This window comes from Trametes versicolor (genome assembly GCF_000271585.1).
Source record: "Trametes versicolor FP-101664 SS1 unplaced genomic scaffold TRAVEscaffold_5, whole genome shotgun sequence".
NCBI lineage: Eukaryota > Fungi > Basidiomycota > Agaricomycetes > Polyporales > Polyporaceae > Trametes > Trametes versicolor.
Window position 1 is genome coordinate 572,543 of NW_007360325.1, and position 24,084 is coordinate 596,626.

A 24,084-nucleotide genomic window follows, 5' to 3' on the forward strand; every position below is an offset into this window, starting at 1 on the left:
CCGTCTGAACTTTCTGCTTGCGACCGAACAGCTTCCGTCTAGTGGTACTGCCCGGTTGACGCGTCGCAGTGTGGATACCATACCCTCCATCGCTCGGTGCACCCCACACGCGCTGTAACACCACTGACCGAATCCTGTACACACCGATTCCTTTGACCACCACGCGAAGGAAGATGTACTCACAAAGTAGTTGGCCAGTGATTTGTGCGCAGTAGTGGAGAGCGGAGGGTAGCGGGGGATATAAATGGTGGATGGCGACGCGTAGAAGTATGTGTTTTGGCAAGAGTGGCGAGGATCCGGGTTACCTTGAGGGCAGGAGGGCAGGGCAAGTGGCAGAAGGGGTCGAGTCGGGGGAACGGAGGCGAGCGTGGCGAGGGATTCTTTGTGTTGGACTTTCAGCGCTTAGTTCAACGCGAGGCGCACACGAGGCAGCGACACGATCACGTGCGTGTCGCCCCCCGTGGCGCGTATATGCTCCCGCCCTGGGCTCTCTCGCGCAGTGCGGTTTATTGCTGGGTATTGTACAGGGTACATTCGTTTGAGCTTCGCTTTCATGCCGCGTCCCCCCTCACTGATCAGACACGGGTCTGGGGCTGCCTGCAGTCCGCCCACGCCTACCGCCTGCCCCGTCGCGGGCGCCAATTCCGCTGCATCGATGGCGTCACTGCGCTCTCACTCCAACTGTTTGGAGGATGTACGGGATGCACTGACGACGAAATAAACCTCACTCACTCACTCACTCTCGCCTCGCTCACTCACTCTCTCGACGCCGCTGCCACTGGCTCGGACTCCTTCGACCGCCCGTCCTGACTCTCCTCAGCACTACGGCCTCTGCTGCGCTCGCTCATCCGTGCACTGTCCGCCCTCCAACGTTTCCCGCGTGATCTCCTCCGGTGCGCTGCGTGCGCACATCATACCGCACGATCTAGCCCATCGCGATGTGCGTTCAAGTGCGTTCGCAGCTCCGCCCGGTGCGATATGCACTCACAATGTCCGATTCACAGCTCTCCCGCCCTGTATTCTCCAAACGCCTTCGTCCCGCCGCGCGATACGGGCAAGTTTACTCGTGTGCAACGTTCGCTAGCTCTGTCCTCGTATACCTGCGACGGCGCTTTCCGCGCCCCGCAAAACTGCGTCTCTCGCGGTACCCACAATCCCGACACCTGTGGCCCTCTTGGCCAGCCCCGGACCTCGGCGCCCCCACTTGGCATGCTAGAAGAACGCTCGCAGTACCCGCAGCATGGCGCCCTTGCATGTGCCAAGGTGCCGTCGACGTCCTTCGAGCGCCCTGCCCCGGCGCACCCGCCGGTCCACGTAGACCGTCCGCAGCCACTGGCACCATGGCACTTGCGCGAACGTCTGTGCGTTGCCCTCGACGTCGTCCGGAAGATAAACCCTCCAATCAGGTGCATTAGCAGCTTCTCACGACACATATTGCGCTCACAGTGTCCGAATTACACGTCGCCCGCGCACAGAATCGTAAATGCTCACGCCGCGTTGCACCGTGCGGCTTTCCATTGCGGCGCAATACGCACGCAAGTACGGCCCGCACATGCCAGCGACGGCGTTCGCGGCACCCGCCAAAACTGCGACGCTGGCGGGATGAAAACAAAGCTCGCGGGCTGGCCCTCGACCTTTCAGTGTACCACTCGCAAATCCCGACGCCCCTCTTTAAAACCTGCAGGGCAGGTTCATCCGACCTAGAGCAACACGCTCCTGCGCGCGCTTAGTTGCCATCCACGTCCTCCGCCCGTGGTGCCCGCTGCACGAAGGCGGCCGCTCCGCCCACGCTCTGCCGTCTCCCCCACGACCTCTTCCATCGGCGCATAAAAATCACTCGCTGGGGTGAAGAGGCAACCGGGGCCTCCAATCATGTACGTCCACAGCTCCCGCCAATGCGAACTGCGGTGATGACGACCCATTTACAGGCCGCCCGCCCTCCAAATCGCAGATGGCCGCGCGGCGTCGCGCGGTACACTCTGCGCTTGCTACACAACGTGCGCGCATACACCGTGGCGGCATGCCGCCGGCGTCGTTTGCCCTAGACGCCGGAACTGCCGCGTCGACATCGGGCTCGCGCCCAGTTCGCCCTCGCGCCCAACAACACCGTCCCCAGGCCGCGCCCCTCGACGCCCCCACTTGAAGAGCTGGCTGTATGCTCATCATATGCCTGCAAACGTGTGGTTACCCGCCCACGGATGCCGCACGCGTCATTCGCGCAGTGTGCCGCCCGAGTGCCCGGGATGCCCAGACAGACTTCCGCCCATCCTGCCGGCGCGTGGATACCGTCGACGGCTAGCAATCGCATATGACCCGATGCATACCACGCTATTCTCGCGCTAGGTAGGTTTCCAGCGTACGTAGACGCAAACTGCGCTGACAAACTCGAATTTTCAAGTAGGTCAAGTACAACAAATCAGATCACCGACGTTATTACCCCCACGGAGATCTCCTCTCTCTCTCTCTCTCAACTACGTCATGGAGCCGCGCTCTGCCGTCTGTGACGACGCTCAGAGCGTGCATCGACGTCGGGAGGGCGTACATCATTACCGGCACCGGTCGCTTCTGCCGCCCACTCGCACAGACCGCTGGCCGCCTCGCCCCGCTCACATACGCGCAGGACACGTATGCCTGACACCGAGGATACGCGTCTCAGAAGAATAAGCGCGTCGCGTCCGTCCTGCGCGCTGTACGCTGCCAACAAGATGGCCTCGACCGCCACTCGCCGGGCCTCTCGCGCTCCGGAATCGTGTCCGGCCCGTTCAAAACACATATCCTACACTCACCCGCACCAGGGCGCATACATCGACCCAGTCTCACGTCGATTCGGGCAGATAAAAGTCGGTCACTTTCGGGCGATTTCATGGGCGAGCCCGAAACCGCCACAAAGAAATGCGCGCCGCGGCCGCCCCTGACGCTCCCCAGCCTCGCCAATTGGCCCACACACCGCTCCACGCTGTGCGCATCGACTGGCGTCGGCCTCACCCCGTCAGCGCGTGCGGGACGACTTCGCCGAGGTACGCGGTTGCCGCCCGCCGCGCGCTTCCCGCCTCTCCTGCGCACTGACATCGTCCCCGCGGCGCACAGAAACGCGGCAGCCACGCCGCCGCACCGGGACGCACGCCCCCTGCGCGTTGCGCGGCGATCCGGGAGGAAAAAGCTGGGCGCGTTTTGCGCGATGTCATTGCGTTTTCGGCCGCCACGGCGGGAAAGTGCACGTCCGCGTCGCGGGACGCCTCCTCCCGCCGCGCGATTCAGCAGTGGATGTCCTGTGCATATCCTGCATCGAGCGGCGTGGCGTTCGGGCGCGCTCGACGGCGTTTAATCGTGCTTGTTTTGCGGCGGGCAGCGGGAAACGGCTCCTCCGAGCATCTCGATCACCGCCGACGCGGTCTGCGGGGCCCGGACGCCTCCTCCCGCCACGGAAATCATGCTTTTGGATGGGATGTCGTGTACGCATCCTCCATCGACCCACGTCGCGTTCAGGCGCACTCGACGGGGTCCCACCACGCGTGTTTCGTGGTGGGCCGCAGGAGACGGTTCCTCCGAGCATCTCGATGGACCTCCGGCGGGGCCCGCGGCGGGGCCCTGCACGCGGACACATCTGCGGGTATCGTCAGTGCGCGGCGCGTGTACAGAGACGATCACGTACGAATAGCGCTCTGCGGAGCGCGCCGTCGCCGCCGACGCCCTCGTGCCATGCGCCGGGACCCACGACTCTACCCGCTGACCCAGTGCACACACGACCGGCCGACGTGCCGGCTGCCTCCGTCTCTGCAACCCCCCCGTACACGACAGCACTACTGTCGTGTCTAGGCGCAGGGCGTCAGCGGCGAAATGGGAGTACGCGACGTGCGCCGCGCCCGACCTCTTTCTCACCGCCGCCCCGCCGCCCCGCCGTACACGGCCCGCCTCTCTGCTTGCATTCCCAGAGGCCCGCGAGTCTCGTACATGGGACGACCTCGCTTCGCGTGAGGAGTCCTGGCCCGGCCGGTGGAGTCAAATTCGGCGTGCTCAGAGGCTCGAGAGTACGGAATAGGTGAGTATATCCTACCTCTTCGGGCTGCAGGACCAATCAGTTCACTCGCGGTACGCCCGCGCCTGCAGATGACGGCGGCGCGCGCGATACGCTAGACGCCTCCCCGGCGCTCAAGGCAATTCCGCCGGCCCCCGGGTGTCCATTGTGGTGCACGGCGACTCGTCCGCTACGAGTGGGCCCATAGGCTATTACATGTCTCGCGCCCGCGGAAGGCCACTCTGCGCGCTGACGGAGACACAGCCGCGCCGGACACCGTGACATGCACAATCCGAGATGGTGCGTACCGTGTCTGTCATGTGCGATTTCCCGCTGACCTTGCGGGCTGGCAGACGGCGGATTCAACGGCGAGGACCCCGCTAATTGACGGTATCGCCGTATGAGGGCGCCAGAGCGAGGAGGCGCAGGAGTGGCGAGAGGAAAGAGAGCCGCGGCGCGGGCCTTTGCAGTTTCGAGCGGTGTCAGCATAGGCGCCCATGTACGTCTGCGTGCGCGACGTGTTCTGGACGGCCGCGATCTTGTCTTTGCAGCTGTCCCTTGTGCGGACGGAGTCCTGATGCTGTACATAGCTCGCAATACGATTTATGTGGGATTCCTGCCGTCCAAAGTGCGAGAACGAGCCCCTGCTCCCCGAGGTCCGCTGCTCCGAGTCCCCACAGTCCCCCGGCACTCCTCAGCGCCAACTACGCACCCACCATCGACGCAGAGTCCGTCGTTATTTCCCTAGCAGAACAGGTCCCAGCGGCAGATCCAGCGCACTCCCCAAGCGAGATCCAGCACGGAGCAGATCCCGTGTGCCTGCGTGCCCGACTCGCCCAGCCAAGCACCGCCACCCGCCGAGCCGTGAACACACCGCACTAAGCACGCACACACACGTCTACGTTGCGAACGAAATATATTGCCTGTCTATGTACATGTGCATCTGCGCGTCCGCGCATGCCAACAGCGCCGCGACCAACTCCCTCCCCTCGCCCACGCCGCCGACGTCAACACGCACCGATCTCGCCGCACTCCATCACCAGCATCAACGAGCCCTTCGTCCCGCCTGCGCCCGACTTCACCTCGCTATCATACAGCCTGATAATCCGCGCGTTGCCCTCGAGGCGTTTCAGCAGCCCGATCTCGTTCATGTACCCCGCCATCGTCTCTGCGTCGACCTTGTCTAGCCGTACGTGCTTCACCGCGTAGATCTCGTTCTGTGCGTTCATCACCCGGAACACGCGCGACGAGCCGCCCTTCCCGATCATGTCCAGCCGCGCATATGGCTTCTTGTTCACCTGTTCGAAGGAGCCGTGGTGAGCGCGCGCTCGCCGCGAGGAAGGGCCGCCGAACGCGGTCGCCGTCATGTTCGGCAGAGCGTCACTTACGAAAAGATGCCGCCCGGAGGCTCCGAGGGGCAGCGCTGGGGGCGCCTTCGCGGGTGGTGCTTGCATGGGTTGCGTCTGCGCCTGCTGCTGTTGCTGGTACTGATGTTGCAGCTGCTGGTGCGGCTGTTCAGGCTCTGTTTTCCACTGCGACTGCTTCATTGGAGGTTCTGGGGCAGTCGGGCTCCGTCGGTGCCGCAAAGGCGCGCCCTCAACTGCAGTCGGCGAGCCAGCGTCACCACGGCGGACGGTATCAGAGTCTCTTCGTTGGTGCCGCAGATGCGCATGCTGTGGGAGCTGTCCGTGCGGAGGCGAGGGTGCATAGGCGCGTCCTGTGTACATCTGAGCTCCCGTTTGTCTGCTGAAGCAAGTTGTTTCTTCTAACACACCTGCCGCTGCTGCTGCCGCGGCGGCTTCCTCTGCCTCGCGCCGTGCATACCCTAAGAGAGACGATTACTCTTGGCCCGCCACAGACAAGAAATTGGGCAGCATACCTTCTTCCAGCGCAATCTCACGTTCCTGTCGAATCTTCTCTTCAAGCGTGACCCGTCGTGCACCTAGTGACGTGCCAGGCCGCAGATGCGTCATCGGACGTTCCTGCACGATGGGCTCCATCGGCGGAGGGGCGTCGCTGAGGCTCGCAGAGCGTCGTGGACGAATCGCGTGGTGGTCGGGAACAGGTGGTGCGGCAGGCGGTTCCGGCTCTTCGCTTGTCTCTGCGATCCTGTCGAACCCAAGCGACTTACCGATGACCGATCGCGCCGGGCGAACCATACGTGCCGCCCGCAGGTTCTCCTTCTCATCCACCCCGCCGATCCCTGTCTGCGCGTACGGCTTCACTTCGCTTTCAGGGAGGTCCTCCAATCGGACGCGTCGCGGACCGCCCAATTTCCGACCCGTGCCTTGGTTCGTGGTCGCGAGCGCGGAGTAGCCGCGCGCCATACCTGCGGGCGTGCTCGACACGGGCCCTGATGCAACACGTTGGAATTGACGCGGGTTGTACATGGACTCTTGTGGAAGGGACTCTGAGCGGGCGAGAGGCGCGGGGCGGGAGTACGCAGCTAGAGCGGGGAGTGGAGAGGGGGCTTTGGGCGGGGAATCGGTCGGCGTTGGCGGGATCGAACCCTTCGAGGACCCCTTGGAGACGCGCACGATCTCGCCGCGCGAGTTGCGCTCGTATACGAAGGAGAGTTCGGATAGGTCCCATACCATGGAGTCGTCCGAGTTGGCAGGAGACTTGTCGGGCTTGGACGGTCCATCGCGCGTTGGGGGCGGGGAGTGCGAAGGGGTACGAGAGGATGATCTGCGGCGGCCATGATCGGTGCCGTAGGTGGGGAAAGCAGTGGTTCCCGGGTAGGATGACCCAGGGAACAGAGAAGCCATGGTTGAGAGAGAAATAGATCAGCGATACAGAGCGATGCTGGTACAGAGGGCTGCTCAGCGGTGAGTCTCGAGACGAGAACGGGAGAATGCACCTTCAAAGCAATGGAGCTACAAACCTTTGGTCTTCAGTCTATGCCACGCGTAACCGCAACGACGCGGAGTCTATCTGGGCAGCAGCATTAGCATCCGAACACTTGATCCACCAACACCGGCAGACGACGTTTGCTTTGAGCCACTCCCTCTTTCATGTACCTCTGCGAACCAATCTCGCGACGAGAACGTCCTGGGGGTGCGGGGTGTGTTCTATGGAACATGTTCTACGTTCTGGGTGACGGAGTGCAACAAAGATCTCATAGCCAAACCACGGAAGCTCAGAGGTTATGGGGTAGTTCCGTGACCGCGGCAAGAAACGCATCGCGCGACCTGATCATACCGCGCCTCGGCACAATGACTCTCACTGTTGCCACTCACTCTTTGTGGAAGTCGTTGGCCTCAGTGAGAGTCACTCTCAACTTCCGCCTAGTGGCACTTCCCGGTCAACGCGTTGCAGTCCGGATACTACACCCTCCATCGTCCGGTGCATCCTAGTCTCCCACAGGCAGACCTATCACGCTCTGCTGGAGGACGGGGAGGGCGAACGTGTAAAGGGCGCATCCCACACGCACCGTAGCACCACTCACCAAAACCTCGACACGCTGATTCCTTTGACAACCACACGATGGAAGGTGTACTCACCACAAGTATCTGGCCAGTGCTTGTGCGCAGCGGTGGAAAGCGGGGGGTATCGGTAGTAGATGGAGACGCGCAGAGGTAGGAGTTTTGGCGAGAGTGGAGGTAGGAGTTTCGCGAGAGTGGCGAGAAGGGTTACCTTGAGGGGAGGAGGGCGTGGCTGCACGGCAGAGCGAGTGGCAGAGTCGGGAGGAGGCGAGGGATTCTTTGTGTTGGACTTTCAAGGCGCCCGCGCTTAGTTCAACTCGAGGCGCACACGAGGCAGCGACACGATCACGTGCGTGTCGCGTCCCACGTGGCGCGTATGTCCTCCCGCCACAATATTATCTCTCGCGCAAGTGTGATTTAGATATTGCTAGGTATTATACAGAATACATTTCTTTGAGCTTCGCTTGCATGCCGTATACTCCTCCCTCACTCATCCGACACGGGCCCTGGCTGCCCAGGGCTACCCGCAGTCCGCCAAGCAGCGAGGATCAGGTCCGCGATGTCGTCCACCCCCTTCCCTTGCCTTACGCTCGAGAACACGGTGGGTCCATCGCCACGCATCAGTTTCGAATCTCTCTCCATGACCTCCAGGGACGCGCCGACATACGGCGCCAGGTCAATCTACAGAAGCTCAGCGGTTTAGACGCGAGATTTGAGCGAGCAGAGGTTGCCTACCTTGTTAATCACGAGCAGGTCCGACTGCGAGATTCCGGGACCTCCTTTCCTAGGGATCTTGTCTCCACCCTGAATGCGGCCCCTTCAGCCAGCGGCGCATATAACGACTGCACAACACACGTACCGAAACATCGATGACATAGATGATGTAGTCCGCAAGCTCACGTGAGTAGTTCGCGGCGAGGTTGTCTCCACCGCTCTCGACGAACAGCAGCTGACAGCCGTACTTTGCCTGCAGGGTCTCCAGCGCGCCCATGTTCGCGCTGATGTCCTCACGGATCGCGGCGTGCGGGCAACCTCCCGTCTCAATCGCGAGGATGCGCTCTGAGGGCAACGCCTTGTTCTTGATCAAGAACTCCTGGTCCTCCTTCGTGAAGATGTCGTTCGTCACGGTCGCTACGAGTGGTCGGCACCTGGTATGGACGTAGGATCGCGGCAGGATCACGTACCGATGTTGAACTCCTTCCGCAACTTCTGGCACAGCGCTAGCGTGAGCGCGGTCTTCCCCGAGCCGACGGGTCTTGCGATATGTTCAGTAAGCACCCCTGCGCGCGACTAACACAAGATAGGTTCGTCCGAGGCACACATACCCGCCGATCCCAACGGTGAACCCGCGCTCCTCGAAGTTACGCGCCGTATAGTTGGGCATATCGCGCTCCGCATACTTGCCTGCACGCACCGCTCCGGTAAGGCCCCGCCCTCGCGCACATGTAGTTGCCCGGATGTATGCTTACCAGGATGATCCAGATGTTCATGCGTGTGCCCATGCTCGTCCGCGCCATGCGAATGGCTCGGGCCGTCCCCGTGCGAGTGCGAGTGGGGCGCGCCGGACGCGCCTGAGAGGTTGTTTATGAACTGCACCGTGTCGGACATTGCGGAAAAAGAAGACGCGTTGATCAGGGAACTTTTGGGAAGCTAGGCAGGCCTGTGCGGGGTCTGTGCGATGGTGGTGGGCGAGAAAGAGATAATTCGTGCCGGCCAACCATGGCTCGCGATAAGCCGCGCAGACGGGCCACCCCCGCTATCGAGCCCAAAGATAAGTCAAGTCCGCGGGCAGCGGCGAAAATAGCACCGGAGGCGCTAAAGCCATATCGCGTCCGAATGAGGCAGCTGAGCAAGTTCAGTAATTTCGAGGCCGAACGAACCTTAGTCCTCGGTGTGTATGTGCTCACGCAGACTCACAAAAAGCTTTCTTGCACACGAATTTTGAGTATCGCCCTCTACAGGTCGTCCGAGGATGTCAACAAGTCCGAGAGAGCCTTAGAGAGGCGAAAGATAAGCGAGTGAGTGAGTGAGTGAGGTTTATTTCGTCGTCAGTGCATCCCGTACATCCTCCAAACAGTCGGAGTTACAATGCTACACATACTAGGTAACTATTGTACCCTACTGTTCGTACGAAATTCGACGTCCTCGGGTCGCTACTCCAACGTTGCACCTTGTCCCAGTCTCTCCCGACGCCTTCGTCAACTGTCCATCCATAGTCTGTTGATTAGAACCAGCTCAATCTGTGGCTTTTATTCCCTTGCGAGAACAAGCAGGCGTCGTTAAACCTCGGAAGGCCGACATTACCTGGGCTAAAACCTGGGTAAAAAATTGTAAAAACCCCAGGAGCCACGACATGCTCCCGCATGTCATGACATAACTCGCCCAGGCCCCAGAGAGCACATGTCCCATCTCAGGACTACTACCAAGACAGTGCGATGGGCGTAGGGTACCAGCTGCGTGCCCTCGTCGTCAAACCCATCCAGGAAAATCCGACAAGGGAGGGATGGCGGCGCAGTTCTCTGCGCACATGAAAGCCACCACCACGCAGTCAGGTCCCAGAGGACCAGTCCGCAATGTTCCATCGTGTAACGATCCGCATATATGATGTGGAGGTTTAAATGAGCACACCGATGGCCGAGTCACAGCTGTGCACTCGAGCCTGCCCGGTGCGCACTCGGCCCTAGTAGGAAAACGAATACGCTCGTATTGCACGGCGTACCGTAGGACAGAGACCACTGCCGTAGCCATAAACGTACAGTGACGGAGAGAGAAAGAGGGTCTTGCGGTCGGCCGCTAGCGAGCTAGCTCGGTCCGGTGACCCCTATACACGCTACATCCAGACTCCTTGAGATCATTCCAACCCATGAAAGACTCTGTGGGCCGTTATTGCATCGTCTGATAACCTGAAAGGCAGGTATGCGATAGAACGGGTCGGTAAGAGTCTTTTTGGGCGGTATGCATACGGAGCGGACCGTGTAGGTAGTGGAGATGGTGCAGCACCGGCGTGCAGCGGGAGCAGATTCTCGGCAGTCGTACTGGTAATCCGACGAGGGACAGATACAACCCCTCACCGACATGTCCATCCCGGCGTAGGCCAAGGAACGCACAGCGAGTGAGTGATTCACGAGCGCAAGGGATGCGCTGCCGTGTATACCCCTATCCGCGCTACATCCAGACTCTTCGCAGTCAATCCACCCTGTAGACCGCTCTTCAGGTCCCTAGCACACCGTTCGACAACCTCAATGGCTGGAATACGGTGGCATGGGTTGTCTGAGGGTCTCAACAGGCAGAGAGGAGCGTTGGCTGAGTTCGAGCTGCAGTGCCACGCTATACTTAACGCCGACACTGCCACTGCCCATTCACACTCTGCCACGCTTCTCCCTTCCGGACGACATATGCCACACTTATTGCATCTGTGCTTCTAACTAGTTGGCTTACTCGGTATATGCGTTTAAATCTCGACATACACAGCTCTATGTCATTCATGCAACGATCTTACCCTGTGCCATCCACTGCGACGTGTAGGCGCTCGATCTAAGTATGTCATAATCAAGTTCACTCTCCCATGGGTAGAGATGTTGCCCATGACAGCGCAGTCAGATGCCATCTGTCAACACCCACAGATCATGTTGAGCAGAAGACAACCTCCACCTTCTTATACACATACGCCGGGGCATCAGCTCGAAGCACCACCACCGAGGGGCGCCCCCAACTTTTGTACAACCTCGACCACGCCAGTTGACAGACGATGACATCCCCGCTGACCGCACCCCAGGCTCCTCCAACATGGACACATACACCTGAAGAGGTGCAAAGGTTGGCGAATGCAGCAATCGCGGAGTACCGCGCCACAGAAGACCGCGTCGCTGCCTTCACGCCGGAGGAGTGCAACTTCGACTCGGTATGTGGTTTAGGCGCATCTTGGATGTCACCCTGACTCGCGTGCATTCTTCGCCAGGTATTTGTGAGTTGCTATCTAACATATGCTTAGGCATGTTCCTCATTGCGATACATTGGCAGTTCGCTCTCGCCCTCGCCGAAGGCAAGCGCATCGCAACAGTAGAACCCCTCGCATTCTACCAGAACGTGTCTCCGTCCCAGGAGCTCCGGGATGCCGCCAACGCAGCGGAAGTTGCCGTGAAAGATTTCCTCGTCGATTCTTCGATGCGCTTGGACGTCTTCCGCGCAAAGCAGGCAGCCAAGAAGAACATCGAGGAATCGAAGCGAGTGCTCTCGCCCGAGGAGCGCAGGCTTGTAGACAAGATGATTCTTGATGGAACTCGAGCGGGTCTCGCGCTGCCTGACACGGAGAGGGAGAAATTGACTACGCTCAACAAGGAGTTGTCCAAAACGTGTAGCGAGTTCTGTGTAGGTGCGATAACTCTGTCTCTGAGTACGATTACTAAAGGGATCGCTCCCGTGCTTACCAGAAAAATTGCAATGAGGAGAAGGTGAACCCGAATTACTGCATGATATTTATCCATGACGGCTGATCGTATTTTTATGCAGGGCCACGTCTCGTTCACGCCGGAGCAGCTGAAGGGTGTTCCTACTGATGTTCTCGCTGGTTACACCAAGCGCGCCGAAGGTGACCAGGAGGTCTACGACATCACGTTCCAGTTCCAAGACATTCTTCCACTTGTATGCCGTCTCCCCAACACCTCTTTCACCAGTGGCCGCACAAACTGACATATTGGTGCAGCTCAAATTCGCCGAGAACCCGGAAACGCGCCGTGTCGCATACCAACGTTTCGATGGTCGTTTGGCTACCAACGAGCCCATGCTTGGAAAGATCCTTGACCTCCGCCGTCAAGTCGCGAAGTTGCTGGGATATGCCACGTGGGCAGACTATGTCACCGAGGTCAAGATGGTGAAGTCAGGGAAGGGCGTCGAACAGGTGCGTCGGCCCGTTTTTCTAAAACTGCTGGCGGTGCACAAATTTGAGCTCATTATATGCGTCTAGTTCTTGACAGACGTTCGGGAGAAACTTCGCCCTGTGGGACTGAAGGACCGCGAGGCACATCTCGCGCTCAAGAAGAGAGAGCACGAAGAGAAGGGCTTCCCATTCGATGGCGAGTATTACGTGTGGGACTCCAAGTATTACGACCGGTTGTACGTCGAAGAGAGCCTCAGCCTGGACGACCAGCTCGTCAAGGAATACTTCCCGGTGTCCTTTGTTGTGCCGACAATCCTCGAGATTTACCAGAACTTGCTCGGCGTCACGTTCGTGCAGATTCAGGGAGATACTTGGCACCCCGGCATGTATCTTTTGTAGTCCTCGCCCGGACGCGTCCGCTCATCTGGTGCTTTTAGACGTGCAGCAATACGCTGTCTGGGAGAAGGATGCCCAAGATCAATCCGACTTTCTCGGATACTGTTACCTCGACATATACCCTCGAGGTACGTTCGTCTGTTCCTGCCGCTGTCGCTCTCATTCCACCTCATCCTATCAGAATCTAAATACCAGGGCGCCGCCGTCTGGCCCCTCATCCCCGGACACGACGAAGCGGACGGCACGCGCCGCTACCCCGTCGCGGCCATAGTTGCGAACCTTGCGAAGCCGGCGACCACGGAGCAGCCCGCGCTCATAACCCACGCAGATATGGTGATGTTCTTCCACGAGATTGGACACCTCTTCCATGAGCTGTTGAGCCACACGCGCTTCGCGCGATTACATGGGACGACGGTTGCGCTCGACTTTGGGGAGGCGCCGTCGCAGATGCTCGAGAATTGGTGTGTATGCTCCCATTCAACGCTGTCGTACATGAGCGAGCTGAGGCATATGGTCACTGGCAGGTGCTACGAGCCGAAGGTGTTAGCGCGTATGTCCAGCCACTACGAAACCAAGAAGCCGCTCGACAGTGAACTCATCCAGAAGATCATTCAGAGGTGCGTGATTTTCCTTCATATGAGTCGTTGCTGGATTACAACTTTATTATCGACAGTCGATACGTCAACGTGGGACTGTTCTACCTAAACCAGGTTTCCTTCTCTGCATTTGATCTCAGAGTGCACATGGACCAGGGTCAGTCACTCGCATGTGACTATATGCTTGCGCGCACCGACACTGTTCGTACGACCTTTAACAGAGCAAGCCGACCTCACGCAGCTCTGGAATGAACAACGAGAGTCTATCGCCCTTCTCAAGGGCAGCGGGCTTCACGGCGGACCTGGTGCGTTCGGTCACATTGCTGGTGGATACGACGTCGGATATTATGGGTGGGGAGCCTTGTAATGCTCCAGGTCCCGTACGATGCTGACGAAACGCCTGCAGATACCTGTACTCGCTCGTCTTCGCAGCGGACATGTACGCGACAGTGTTCAAGGCGGATCCGCTCGACCCTGAGCGCGGGCGTCGCTATCGCGAGCTGGTGCTCCGCCCAGGCAGCAGCAAGGACGAGATCGACTTGCTCAAGGTATGGTGCAAAGTACGCGAGAGTAACCGTGTACAGGTCGCTGACAGGTTGTGTGCGGTATCGCAGGACTTCCTTGGTCGCGAGCCCACTTCTGATGCGTTCATCAACCAACTGTTTGGGGGGTCTTCTGCTTAGGGCTGAGCACCTTGGCAAAGAAGAGACAATGCTGAGGTCATGTGGCGACTTTTGGGGCTCTCACTCTGACTTGCTATGAAGCAGAAGTGAGGCTAGTACGCGTTGCAGATCAACTTGTAAGGGGTCTGTGAATGTACATCAATTTCGCAGAGCATATATGAGCCAATTTACGTGTATTTTACGCGTTCAGTGGGCGAGACTATATCCCAACTTGAGCCAGGAAAGCCAAGACCTCTCCGCTGATCTCATCCAGCGCAGTCTCCCTGTATACGTAGTCAGCCATGCCGCCAGATACACCATAATGATACGACAGCACTTACAGAGCAAAATGCCCAGCATCCACAAACTTCACAATCACGTCCGGGATGTCTCTCTTGAACGCCTCCGCACCCGCAGGAATAAAGGCCGGGTCGTTCTTGCCCCATACAGCTAGGGTGGGTGGGCGGTAGGTGCGGAAGTACTTTTGGAACTCGGGGTAGAGGTCGACGTTTGTCTTGTAGTCGAGGAAATATCCGAGAATGATGTTGACAATGCCAGGGCGTGTCATTAGGTAGTAGTCCAGATAGTACGTCTCCGGAGGGATGACGGACGGGTCTGGCGCCCCGGTGACATACTGCACGAATGCAAAGATATCAGCTGATGACTACACGATGAAAACGGAGCACAAACCAATCGTTTGGTAGCTTCAAGGGTGAGGAGACGCTCGAGGGCCTTCACCTTCTCGGGAGTTGGGTCGGCCCACACCTCCTCGAGGGGCGCCCAGAAGGCTGAGCCCAAGCCTTCATCGTAGGCATTTCCATTCTGCGAGATGAGTGCTGTGATCGCCTCGGGGCGCTGGAGGGCGAGTCTATTGTACTAGGTTCAGCACTTCATCTGCGGACATACATAGGTGCAACGAACCTGAAGGCCACGGGTGCGCCGTAGTCAAATACGTATACGGCAAACTTTGCTATCTCCAAGGCGTCCAGGAAACTGATGACGGTGGTTGTGATCGACGCGAACGTATATTCGTACTTGCATGCCTCGGGGACGACGGTGAAGCCGAAGGCAGGCAGGTCAGGGGCAATGACCCTGTACTTGTGAGCAAGACGCGGGATGAGGTTGCGGTATTGGAACGATGATGCGGGTCGCCCGTGGAGGAGCAGGACGACAGGTAATGCACTATGGTCCTGCGAAGAGGCGGGGACAGCTTCGCGGTAAAAGACGTCGATGCCGTTGTCGACAGTGATGGTCTTGACTTGGGTCGGGGCAGCCATGGTAGTACTGGATACCAGGTAAAATCGCAGCGGGTTGCAGATGTTTCGTTTGGTGACTTTCGATAGACCTCTAGGCATCATCTCCTCACCCCTTTATACGTGGACGCTTGCCTTCTAGTCCTGGGTATGCTGAATCGTACAGCGTTATGACGCTAGCTCTGCTCACTCTGGAGGCATGTCCAATACGAGATTCATCAGAAGGTCCAGCGTGACTAAGCGCTTTGTGGGGCAGCACGTAGTTGAGCCTGTCGATTTCATCAGCTGATAGTAGGGAGGCATGCACGGAAGAAGGTGAGACACCGCCTTTCGGACGGCGGGTGTGGGATGCCTCGGCGTTGGTCATCGTTCGTAGAAGAGTAGTCAGCGCTAACTGCAGCGAGTGGTCGCCTGACCGGACCAGCGCTTGCATCGAACCTTATGGAGAACCCGCAGTGAGAAGCCCCGCGCACGTTCAAGGTTAGCGCACCGGACAGACAGAAAGTCGTGAACTACCGCGAGTATGTATTCGAGAAGAGCCAAGCGATCAAGTCGTCTTGAAAAGCACATTGTGTGGCGTAGGAATTACGAGTGGAGGTGGCGACGGGTACTGGCAGCACAGTGCATGCAGCGTGTTGTTCGCCGCTGCGATATATTTCATGAGCGCGTTGACTTCATGGGGGCGACGAACGGCGGCAGTCGTGTGGGCGTGTGTGGGCGCGAACACGGAGGCGACCCTGGCCCAGGGTTGCGGACGCGAAGGGCGGCGGCGACGGCCGCTGGGGTGCACGATCTATACGAAAGATATCGGGAATCTGGGAAGATGAAGGTTGAATATCTCCCTTCGCCTATAGTATTTGAGACACGTACTCTGCAGTTATGGCTTCGACGCCCAAGGTTTAGGTGATAGGAAGCCTGACGTGGGGGGCGCGGCACAGATGAGTGAGTTCGGAAATGATATACAATCGTACACGATAGCAAAGATACGATACGCCAAAGGATACATAGGACAACAACAGCAAAGATCATGATCCCGCGGCCGCGGCACCCGCGCTCCCTATCGTCTTCGGCATCTTCTTGTCACCAGCGGCGAGCTGCTCCAGGTCCGCGGGCTTGAAATAATGCGGCGCGACTGCAACCGCAGGTTAGCAACGTCGCTTGTTACAATTCACTGTGAAACGAACTCACCCTCGAGTAGCCATGCCGGCTTGATCTCCATGATTTGGCGCATATATGACTTGGAGGTCTGTACAAGCTCGTAGTAGAGCACTGCCTTGACCGGGGGCGTGTGGTTGAATAAGCTGGACGATGGGTGGACATACACCGTCTGGCTCGTCTTCATCGTCCGGTACGAGTCCCCGCTCCGCTGCAACGATGCCTGCGCGCAAGCGACTCGTAAGCCCCCGCCAACGTTTCGTTAACGGAACGAGTACACGACGTACCGTGTTGTAAAAGTACCCCGCGGTGATCGCCTTCTGCACCGGGGTGATGTCATTCGTGTTCGGATTGCTGTCCACGACGATCTCGACGCGCTCGCACAGGCCCGCGAGCTGGTCGCGGATGTCGCGCGCGCGACTCAAACTCTTGAACTGCAGGAACTGCTCGTAGCAGAACTGCTGCGAATAGTTCGTCTCTGCCCATTGCTCCCACACGTTCAGCAGCGTGAAGTGGTCCCCGCCCGCGCGCACGAAGTTCTGCCGCGCCTGGTCCGCGTGCAATTTCTTGTCCTTCGGGCGGTAGAAGAGCGAGCCAGACTCTTGCAGCATGGAGATGATTGTGAGCACCTGTTGCGTCGGTCTGTGTAAGTGTCGCACAAGGGTAGGAAGTGTGAGCGCGCACCTCGTCTGTGCAAGAGTATTTCTCGCTGGCGATGATCGCTTTCGACAACATCGGGTCCACCGGGAACTCAGCCATCCGCCGGCCCAGCTTTGTCAGTTCTCCCCTGTCATTCAGCGCGCCCAGCGCATACAGAAGCTCCAGCGCACGCATGAGCGTCTCGCCGGGAGGCGGATCCATGAACTCGAACCCAATCAGATCGTTGATACCCAGCGACTTCAGCAAGAGGACGACCATGCCTAGATTCGTGCGCTGGATTTCCGGCACGGTGTTCTCCTCGAGCTCGTTCGAATACGCCCATTTCGTGTACAGCCGGAATGCCTTGCCGGGGCCCACTCGCCCAGCGCGGCCTGCTCTTTGATTCGCGGACGCGCGTGAGCACTAGCATGTAGCGGGCGAGTTAGAATTAGCAAGCCCTTAAGCGTTGGGAATGCTTACCGGAACGACGACTAGCGACGACATGCCCGTCCTTGGGTTATACGAGTTCTGCTTGACGAAGCCAGGGTCGATGACGAACACAACACCGTCGATGGTAATCGAGGTCTCCGCGATGTTTGTGGCAAGCACGACCTTGCGAGCGCCCTCAGGGGTAGGCTCGAAGATCTTCGCCTGCATCTCGCTCGGTAGGTTGGCGTAAATTGGACAGATGAGGAGCTCTTTGATCTTGTTTCCGAGCGCGCGGGCGGTCTCCTGCAGGTTCTCGTGCGCGGCTTCGATCTCGTCCTGGCCCTGCGGTGCAAGTTAAGCAGACATCTCAACATAAATGCAGCGTAGCTACTTACTGTGAGGAAAACCAAAATGTCGCCTTTAGGCTGAGTGGTGTGGATCTGGAAGACGGTGGTGATGGCAGCGTGCAAGTAGTTGGCCTCTGGTTGCGGGGTGTAGTGAATGTCGACTGGATATCTTCGACCGGGTACTGTGGTAGATGTCAGTATCGGGTATGTGACAAGGTTAGGCGACAAGCTTACCGTAGAAGACGGGTGCATCGTCAAAGTACTCGCTGAACTTCTCTGCGTCCATAGTGGCACTCGAGATCAAGAGGCGTAGTTCGGGTCTGAAACGCGCGATATCCTGCCAAGAGGCGCGTCAACGAACTGTAATGGCAAAACACGTGAGAGTTGTGAAGACGCACCTTGACAAGAGCAAACAGAATATCCGTACTTAGTGTCCTCTCGTGCGCTTCGTCGATGATGAGCGCAGAGTACCCTGCCAAATCTGGTTCCGTCAGGAACTCCCGAAGCAGCATGCCGTCCGTCATGTACTTGAGCACGGTCTTGTCGCTGGTGCAGTCCTCGAAACGGATTGAGTAGCCAACTTCGTAGCCGACCTTCGTGCCCATCTCTTCCGCTACACGTGCTGCCACCGACATGGCCGCGACACGCCGAGGTTGCGTACAGCCCACCTTCTGGCCGTTTGCGGTGTACCCGGCTTCGTGGAGGTATTGGGGCAGCTGCGTCGTCTTGCCTGAGCCGGTCTCCGCGACGACGATGAGAACTTGATGCTCTTTGATAGCTTCCAGCAGCTGGTCACGGTAGGTGTAGATGGGTAGAGACTTGCGCGTTTCGTCCATCGTCTTTGCTGTGGTATGATATTAGCATGACTGTAAGCAGCGTGCATCCAGTCGCCACATACCTCGCCTCTCTGCCTCTTCCACTTGCGCTTGCAGCAACCTATCCGCTTCGCTCATGTTGCCCTCGCCACCCAGTGTACTTTCCATGACGAACTTGATCGTCTGGCTCTCGTCGAAGACATACTCGTAGTCGTCCACGACTTCCTGTCTGTCCAGCGCGCCGACCTTGAACGTGCTGTGTTTCGCCTGCGCGGCTTCCCACTGGTCGACATCGGTCGTGAAGTCACCGTCCTTTGGCTTCGCATCCTCATACCGCTTGTACAGTACGTTCTCCTTCTTCTTCTTGTCGATCTTGCCCTGCTCCGTGAAATAGTCCTCCGGGAGCTGGTAACCTTCCCACTTGTCGTTAATTTTCAGTCGGTCCTCGACTAAACGGAGGAGTTCCTTCTTGTGTTCAAGTGCTCGTTTCTCCCGCTTCGTCATCTTCATCCCGTGGAACAGCGCCTCGTCGTCCGCAATCTCCTTCCGCAGGAGCTCGATTTGCTGGAGCTCACGTTTCGTTAGGTACTCCTGCCTTGAGTGCTCACGAAGTGAAGGCATAGCGCGTCCCCGCGCGTCCGCATCGTCTGCCAACCGTCGCCTCTCCGCTGCCTCCGCCGCTGCGCCCGCTGCTGCCTTCGACGAGCGGTCCTCGACGACGCGCTTGGTCTTCTCCTTGTCGCGATCCCGAACGCGCTCCGCAAACGCGTCTCGCTCCTGCAAGTCCTCCAGCCGTTCTCGCTCGCGCCTCGCATCCTCATCCTCCGGAATCTCCACGTTCATGTCCTCTTCCTCAGCTCTCCGACTCCGTTCATCGTCGTCCTGCCGTGGACGTTTCCGCACCTTCTCCTCCTCATCACTCTCCCACTCACGCGTGTCTCCCTCTCGTTTCCGCAGGTGGCGTTCCTTCTTCTCCTTCCGGTCCGACTTGCGGCTAACCTCCGCCGCCCCAGCAGTCGTGGTGTCCTCATCGAGAAGGAAGTCGAACTTTTGAGCGCGGAGCGCCTTAGCCTCCTGCTCGGCTTGTCTGCGCGCACTGTCGGACGCCTTCTTGTGCTTGGATTTGCGTGGTACGCGCGCGAAGACTTCCCGTGCGAAGTTGTGAGCGTCACTGGTGTCAGGCAGACCGGATGTATGCAATTGGGCGAAGAGGGCATCCGGTGACTTCGCGGAGGATGCTTTGGACAAATTAGTTACTCAGCTGCTCGCGGGGTGCATACGGCGAGGGCGGGACTTGCCTGAGGCTACGACATAGTCCACGATGCTACGGTCGGACAGGCCGAAGAACTGAGGAGCGGGTTAGCAAGCCCACGCTCGTCGTAGAGCATATTGCACACCTGCAGAGCATTGTCGCTGATGTAGCGTTCCAAGTCAGACATGAAGGTAGGAGGAGAAGGTCGAGGTCGCTGCCATTGTCATAAGCGCCTCAGATCATGCGACCTGCTCGAGCGTCGTGTTAAGCGCCAGAGCGCTCGCTGACTGCTTGTCCACCAACGATGACCAACTGACCTCCCTCGCCGACCGAGGGCGTTGTCTCACACGTTGTTGCGTGCTGTTCCTAGCAGCTGATGACATCGAACAGGCCCAGCTACGTGCTGCTCTATCCCATGAAGCGCTTAGTAACGCTACATTCTACTGCCAGCTCTGATTAATCTTGGATTAGGGAAGCCGCCAGACTCTACGTCGTCGGACCGCTGCGTAACTCAGCATCCCCAGAACCAGAGGGAGACGTCAGTATATAAGAAAGTGATGAATGATGACTGCTGGACTATCCGCCACTGCCAATTGGGATCTACCTACACCTCCAAACCCTCCTCCATATTCTGTGCTGCAATGGCTGCTCCGACTCAAGTCAAGACCATCACTGTCGACAACGGCATCGACGTCTTTTATCGTGAGGCCGTACCCGTCTCTTCGCAAGACCCCAGTGCGTTGCCTGTGGTCTTGCTCCTCCACGGCTTCCCTTCATCGTCGTTTCAATATCGCGACCTCATCCCGCGTCTTGCCCACAAGTACAGGGTAATTGCCCCCGACTTGCCCGGCTACGGCTTCACGGTCGTCCCCGAGGCACGCAAGTACGAGTACACGTTTGCGTCGATCACGACGACCATCATCAGCTTCCTGGACGCGCTCAAAATCGCGAAGTTCGCTGTGTATGTGTTCGATTACGGTGCGCCCACGGCCTTCAGGTAAGTAGCGCCTATTCGCCGCCGCAGAATCAGTATTGAGCACAAAACTTGCACAAAACAGGCTCGCTCTTCAGCGCCCCGAGGCCATCACAGCCCTTATCACACAAAACGGAAACGCATATGTGGAGGGCTTGGGCGCATCCTTCTGGGCGCCCCTCCAGGACGCGTGGGCCAACCCGACTCCGGAAAAAGTGAAGGCTCTCTATGCCTTCCTCGACCTCGCGACTACCAAGTCGCAGGTATTTAACGACCATTTTCTCCATGTAGACCTGCGCTGACGCTTTAATATTCGCATAGTACGTCACCGGGTCGCCGGACCCGTCCGTCATCCCGCCGGAGGTGTACTACCTGGACTACTACCTGATGACACGTCCTGGCAATGCCGACATCCAGGTCGGCTTATTCCTCGACTACAAAAACAACGTCGCGCTCTACCCCGAGTTTCACAAGTACTTCCGCACCCATCGCCCGCCCACTTTGGCGGTATGGGGCAAGAATGACCAAATCTTCGTCCCCGCGGGCGCAGAGGCTTTCAAGAAGGACCTCCCAGACGCGGTCATCAAGTTTGTGGACGCCGGGCATTTCGCTCTGTAAGTGATGTCGCATGTTTACCGGGCCAGGTGACTGATTGCGCGCACAGGGAGACTGCGCTGGATAAGATCAGCGGAGAGATCTTGACCTTCCTCGCCCGTGTTGGAATCTAAATGCACCCACAGGACGCGTCGGATACTCTAAACCAGTTCATGTTGCCCCGTGAAATCAATGTACCTCTAGAAACTCTCATGAAATGATTTCGCTCCAACTCATCGTCTGCGTCGCCGCAAGTCGCGGTAACCCGTCTGGGTTTCGTCTAAGGTATACTCGTAGTCACCCCCGACTCTCTGTGTGTACAGCACGTCAACCCTGAGCATGTGTAACGCGGCACCTGCGTGGCCTTTCATCGTCTTCAAAGCGGCAATCTGGCAAGTCAAACTCGACGTGCATGACGCTATAGAAGATCTGTGCAAGCAGAGTAGTATACATATCGAGCCTCACATACCAATTGATCACCATTCTCGAGTACAGCAGTGCAAGCGTCATACATGGCCGAAACGGTATCAACAAGGCGACTCCGGCGTAACGATCCAATTGCAAAGCACCATTTAGCGAGGGAGTAGAAAAGCACGAACAGAAAGCATGACAAACGAGAGCAGATAGGAAGAAACGATGTGTGGAGGCGGAAAGGAACGCAGCGAGAGCGTCACGGTGGGCTACGGGCGCTGGGTGCATCTATACCTTCTCTAGTAGCTTCTTAAATAAAACTGATTTTTCCTCTCGGGCCTCCTCGAGCGTCTTCTTGAGGCCCTCGAGCATCTCCTCCAGGCGCCTGACTTCGTTCGCTCGCGCCTCCTCCAGGCGCCTGACTTCGTTCGCTCGCGCCTCCTTCTCGCGCCTGACCTCGGCTTCTCGCTCTTCCCTCTCTCGCTTGAGCGACTCTTCAAAGCGACGCACTTCGTTCGCTCGTTCTTCCCTCTCCCGCTCCCTCTCCTGCTTGAGGGTCTCCTCGAGACGCCCCACTTCGTTCGCTCGTTCCTCCTTCTCCCGCCTGACCTCGGCTTCTCGCTCCTCCCTCTCCCGCTTGAGCGATTCCTCAAAGCGACGCACTATAGCTGCGTGCCCCTCCTCGATGCGGCGCAGGTCAGATGCGTGCACCCGGAAAAGCCGCTCTATTTCTTTCGGCCGTTCTCTCCGCTCATTCGCCAGAGACTCCTCCGCAGTCTTCATAGCCCTCTTATACCCCTTCAGTGTTTCCGCATCCGGCCCCAGAATAGGCGACGACGGGATCGAAAGGCCCGTATCTGTGTGCGTCTCCTCAATCAACTGCACAATAAACATAGCAAAGTAAGACCGCCCACCGAAGGAAACCTCGCCACTCGAGATGTCGCGTATAGTCTGTACTGGCGCGCGACGGGGGTACTTACGCGCGCCTGCGTCGCCTGGGGGCGCAGAACACGCTCGGGCGCGGGGACCGTGACGGGACTTCGCGGAGTTCTCGTCGCCCCCAGCCACGCTCGAGGTCGGGCTCGCTATCCCCGACGTAAGCGGACTGCGGCGTCGCTGCTCGCGGTCAGAGTCGGACGGGGCGGAGCTTCGACTGCGGACCGACGGCGTGCCGGGCGCGCGGGGTACGATGGCGGCGGCGGAGGAAGAGGAGGATTTGTGGGAGGGCGCCGTCAAGAAGGAGGAATCGGGAGATGAGGAGGGGTGCTCAGAGCCGGACTGGTCGTGCACCGAGGGCGCCGATGCGGACTGGCCGTACACCGAGGGTGCAGATGCAGACTGGTCGTGCACCGCGGGTACGCCCTGAACGCTAGAGCCGGCATTGGAGCGTAAGCTAGAGGTGCTGTTTGAGCGCAAGATATTAGCGAGCGAGCCGCCGTCGCTACCCTCGATTTGGCGATAGACAACCCTCTCCGAAGCTACAGTATGCGCATCAGGATGAGGGGAGGGAACGAATGAGTACGATCCTGCCAGCCGACCTCAATGGGGAACACATACTCTGCACACTCCCTTGCCAACTTCCCTGCGAGCTTCCCACCATCCTTGCCTGCGACAGCCATCCCTCCGAAAAAGCTCGATCCGATAGATTGCGATCAATAGAATTTTCTGAGGCCTGTCTGGGGTTGGAGTTCCCTAACTGGGTCGTTTCGAGGTCGCTGGCTAGAGGCGAGAGGATGTCAGTGGGGCTGTGCGTGTAGGGACACCTCGAATTGATATATGCGTACGTATGCGCCCTTGCGACGAGTGACCGCCGTCGGACAAGCCGTACCTAGCATTTGACAAAGTTTCTAGATCCAACGTAGCTAGCACGTTTTCCTGCGGCACACGGTGCAACTGGCCAATAACTTCAATGGAGGAGTGGCCGGTGGAGGCGCTGTCGTCGTCCCGCGTGTCAAATCGCGAAAGGGATAGAGGCGGTGAGGACATGTCGAGACGTTTGGATCGGCGAGGGTGCCGTCGTGAGCTGAAGAGATGGGGTACACGGCGCTGGAGGATGGCGTTAGTGTCCAAGCTTGGCGGGGGAGAGGGGGAGGAAGTGGAAGATATATATTCCATGTCGCAGACGATGGTCGATAGCTATTGCAGATCCCTGTGAGGTGCGTTCGTTGCACGAGCCTGAGTGCCGCGGGCCCGCGTGTCCACCGTGAGGGACGGAGTCCAACGAACAACGTTGGACCACCCAAACA

General features: G+C 58.5%; 6 protein-coding genes across 6 annotated transcripts; 2 read left to right on the forward strand and 4 right to left on the reverse strand.

The window, feature by feature from the left end:
* Positions 1-5,022: 5,022 nt before the first annotated feature.
* On the reverse strand, positions 5,023-6,783 carry TRAVEDRAFT_19703 (uncharacterized protein; the record flags this gene model as incomplete). Its single annotated transcript, XM_008038961.1, has 4 exons — positions 5,023-5,313; positions 5,404-5,732; positions 5,790-5,840; positions 5,895-6,783. The coding sequence occupies 4 exons, from the start codon at positions 6,781-6,783 to the stop codon at positions 5,023-5,025; spliced, it is 1,560 nt and encodes a 519-aa protein (XP_008037152.1).
* Positions 6,784-7,856: 1,073 nt separating this feature from the next.
* TRAVEDRAFT_166503 (urease accessory protein UreG) lies at positions 7,857-9,189 on the reverse strand. Its single transcript, XM_008039485.1, has 6 exons — positions 8,910-9,189; positions 8,766-8,844; positions 8,625-8,695; positions 8,300-8,571; positions 8,176-8,244; positions 7,857-8,121 (listed from the first exon to the last, which is right to left on the reverse strand). Exons 1-6 carry the CDS (start codon positions 9,046-9,048, stop codon positions 7,927-7,929), a joined length of 825 nt encoding a protein of 274 aa, XP_008037676.1. The 5' UTR covers positions 9,049-9,189; the 3' UTR covers positions 7,857-7,926.
* A 1,999-nt stretch (positions 9,190-11,188) lies between these two features.
* Positions 11,189-13,991, forward strand: TRAVEDRAFT_122150 (metallopeptidase MepB; the record flags this gene model as incomplete). The annotated part of the gene is given in 13 exon segments (XM_008039486.1): positions 11,189-11,341; positions 11,461-11,808; positions 11,871-11,891; positions 11,950-12,081; positions 12,143-12,337; positions 12,404-12,702; positions 12,716-12,840; positions 12,894-13,173; positions 13,237-13,329; positions 13,386-13,465; positions 13,530-13,659; positions 13,715-13,856; positions 13,923-13,991. The coding sequence occupies 13 exon segments, from the start codon at positions 11,189-11,191 to the stop codon at positions 13,989-13,991; spliced, it is 2,067 nt and encodes a 688-aa protein (XP_008037677.1).
* A 199-nt stretch (positions 13,992-14,190) lies between these two features.
* TRAVEDRAFT_19706 (hydrolase) lies at positions 14,191-15,247 on the reverse strand (the record flags this gene model as incomplete). Its single annotated transcript, XM_008038962.1, has 4 exons — positions 14,191-14,254; positions 14,312-14,604; positions 14,661-14,838; positions 14,892-15,247. 4 exons carry the CDS (start codon positions 15,245-15,247, stop codon positions 14,191-14,193), a joined length of 891 nt encoding a protein of 296 aa, XP_008037153.1.
* A 5,254-nt stretch (positions 15,248-20,501) lies between these two features.
* TRAVEDRAFT_71369 (alpha/beta hydrolase fold protein) lies at positions 20,502-21,635 on the forward strand (the record flags this gene model as incomplete). Its single annotated transcript, XM_008039487.1, has 4 exons — positions 20,502-20,857; positions 20,919-21,096; positions 21,155-21,447; positions 21,498-21,635. The coding sequence occupies 4 exons, from the start codon at positions 20,502-20,504 to the stop codon at positions 21,559-21,561; spliced, it is 891 nt and encodes a 296-aa protein (XP_008037678.1). The 3' UTR covers positions 21,562-21,635.
* A 311-nt stretch (positions 21,636-21,946) lies between these two features.
* On the reverse strand, positions 21,947-23,824 carry TRAVEDRAFT_64384 (uncharacterized protein; the record flags this gene model as incomplete). Its single annotated transcript, XM_008039488.1, has 4 exons — positions 21,947-22,695; positions 22,753-23,316; positions 23,396-23,557; positions 23,623-23,824. The coding sequence occupies 4 exons, from the start codon at positions 23,822-23,824 to the stop codon at positions 22,127-22,129; spliced, it is 1,497 nt and encodes a 498-aa protein (XP_008037679.1). The 3' UTR covers positions 21,947-22,126.
* Positions 23,825-24,084: the final 260 nt, after the last annotated feature.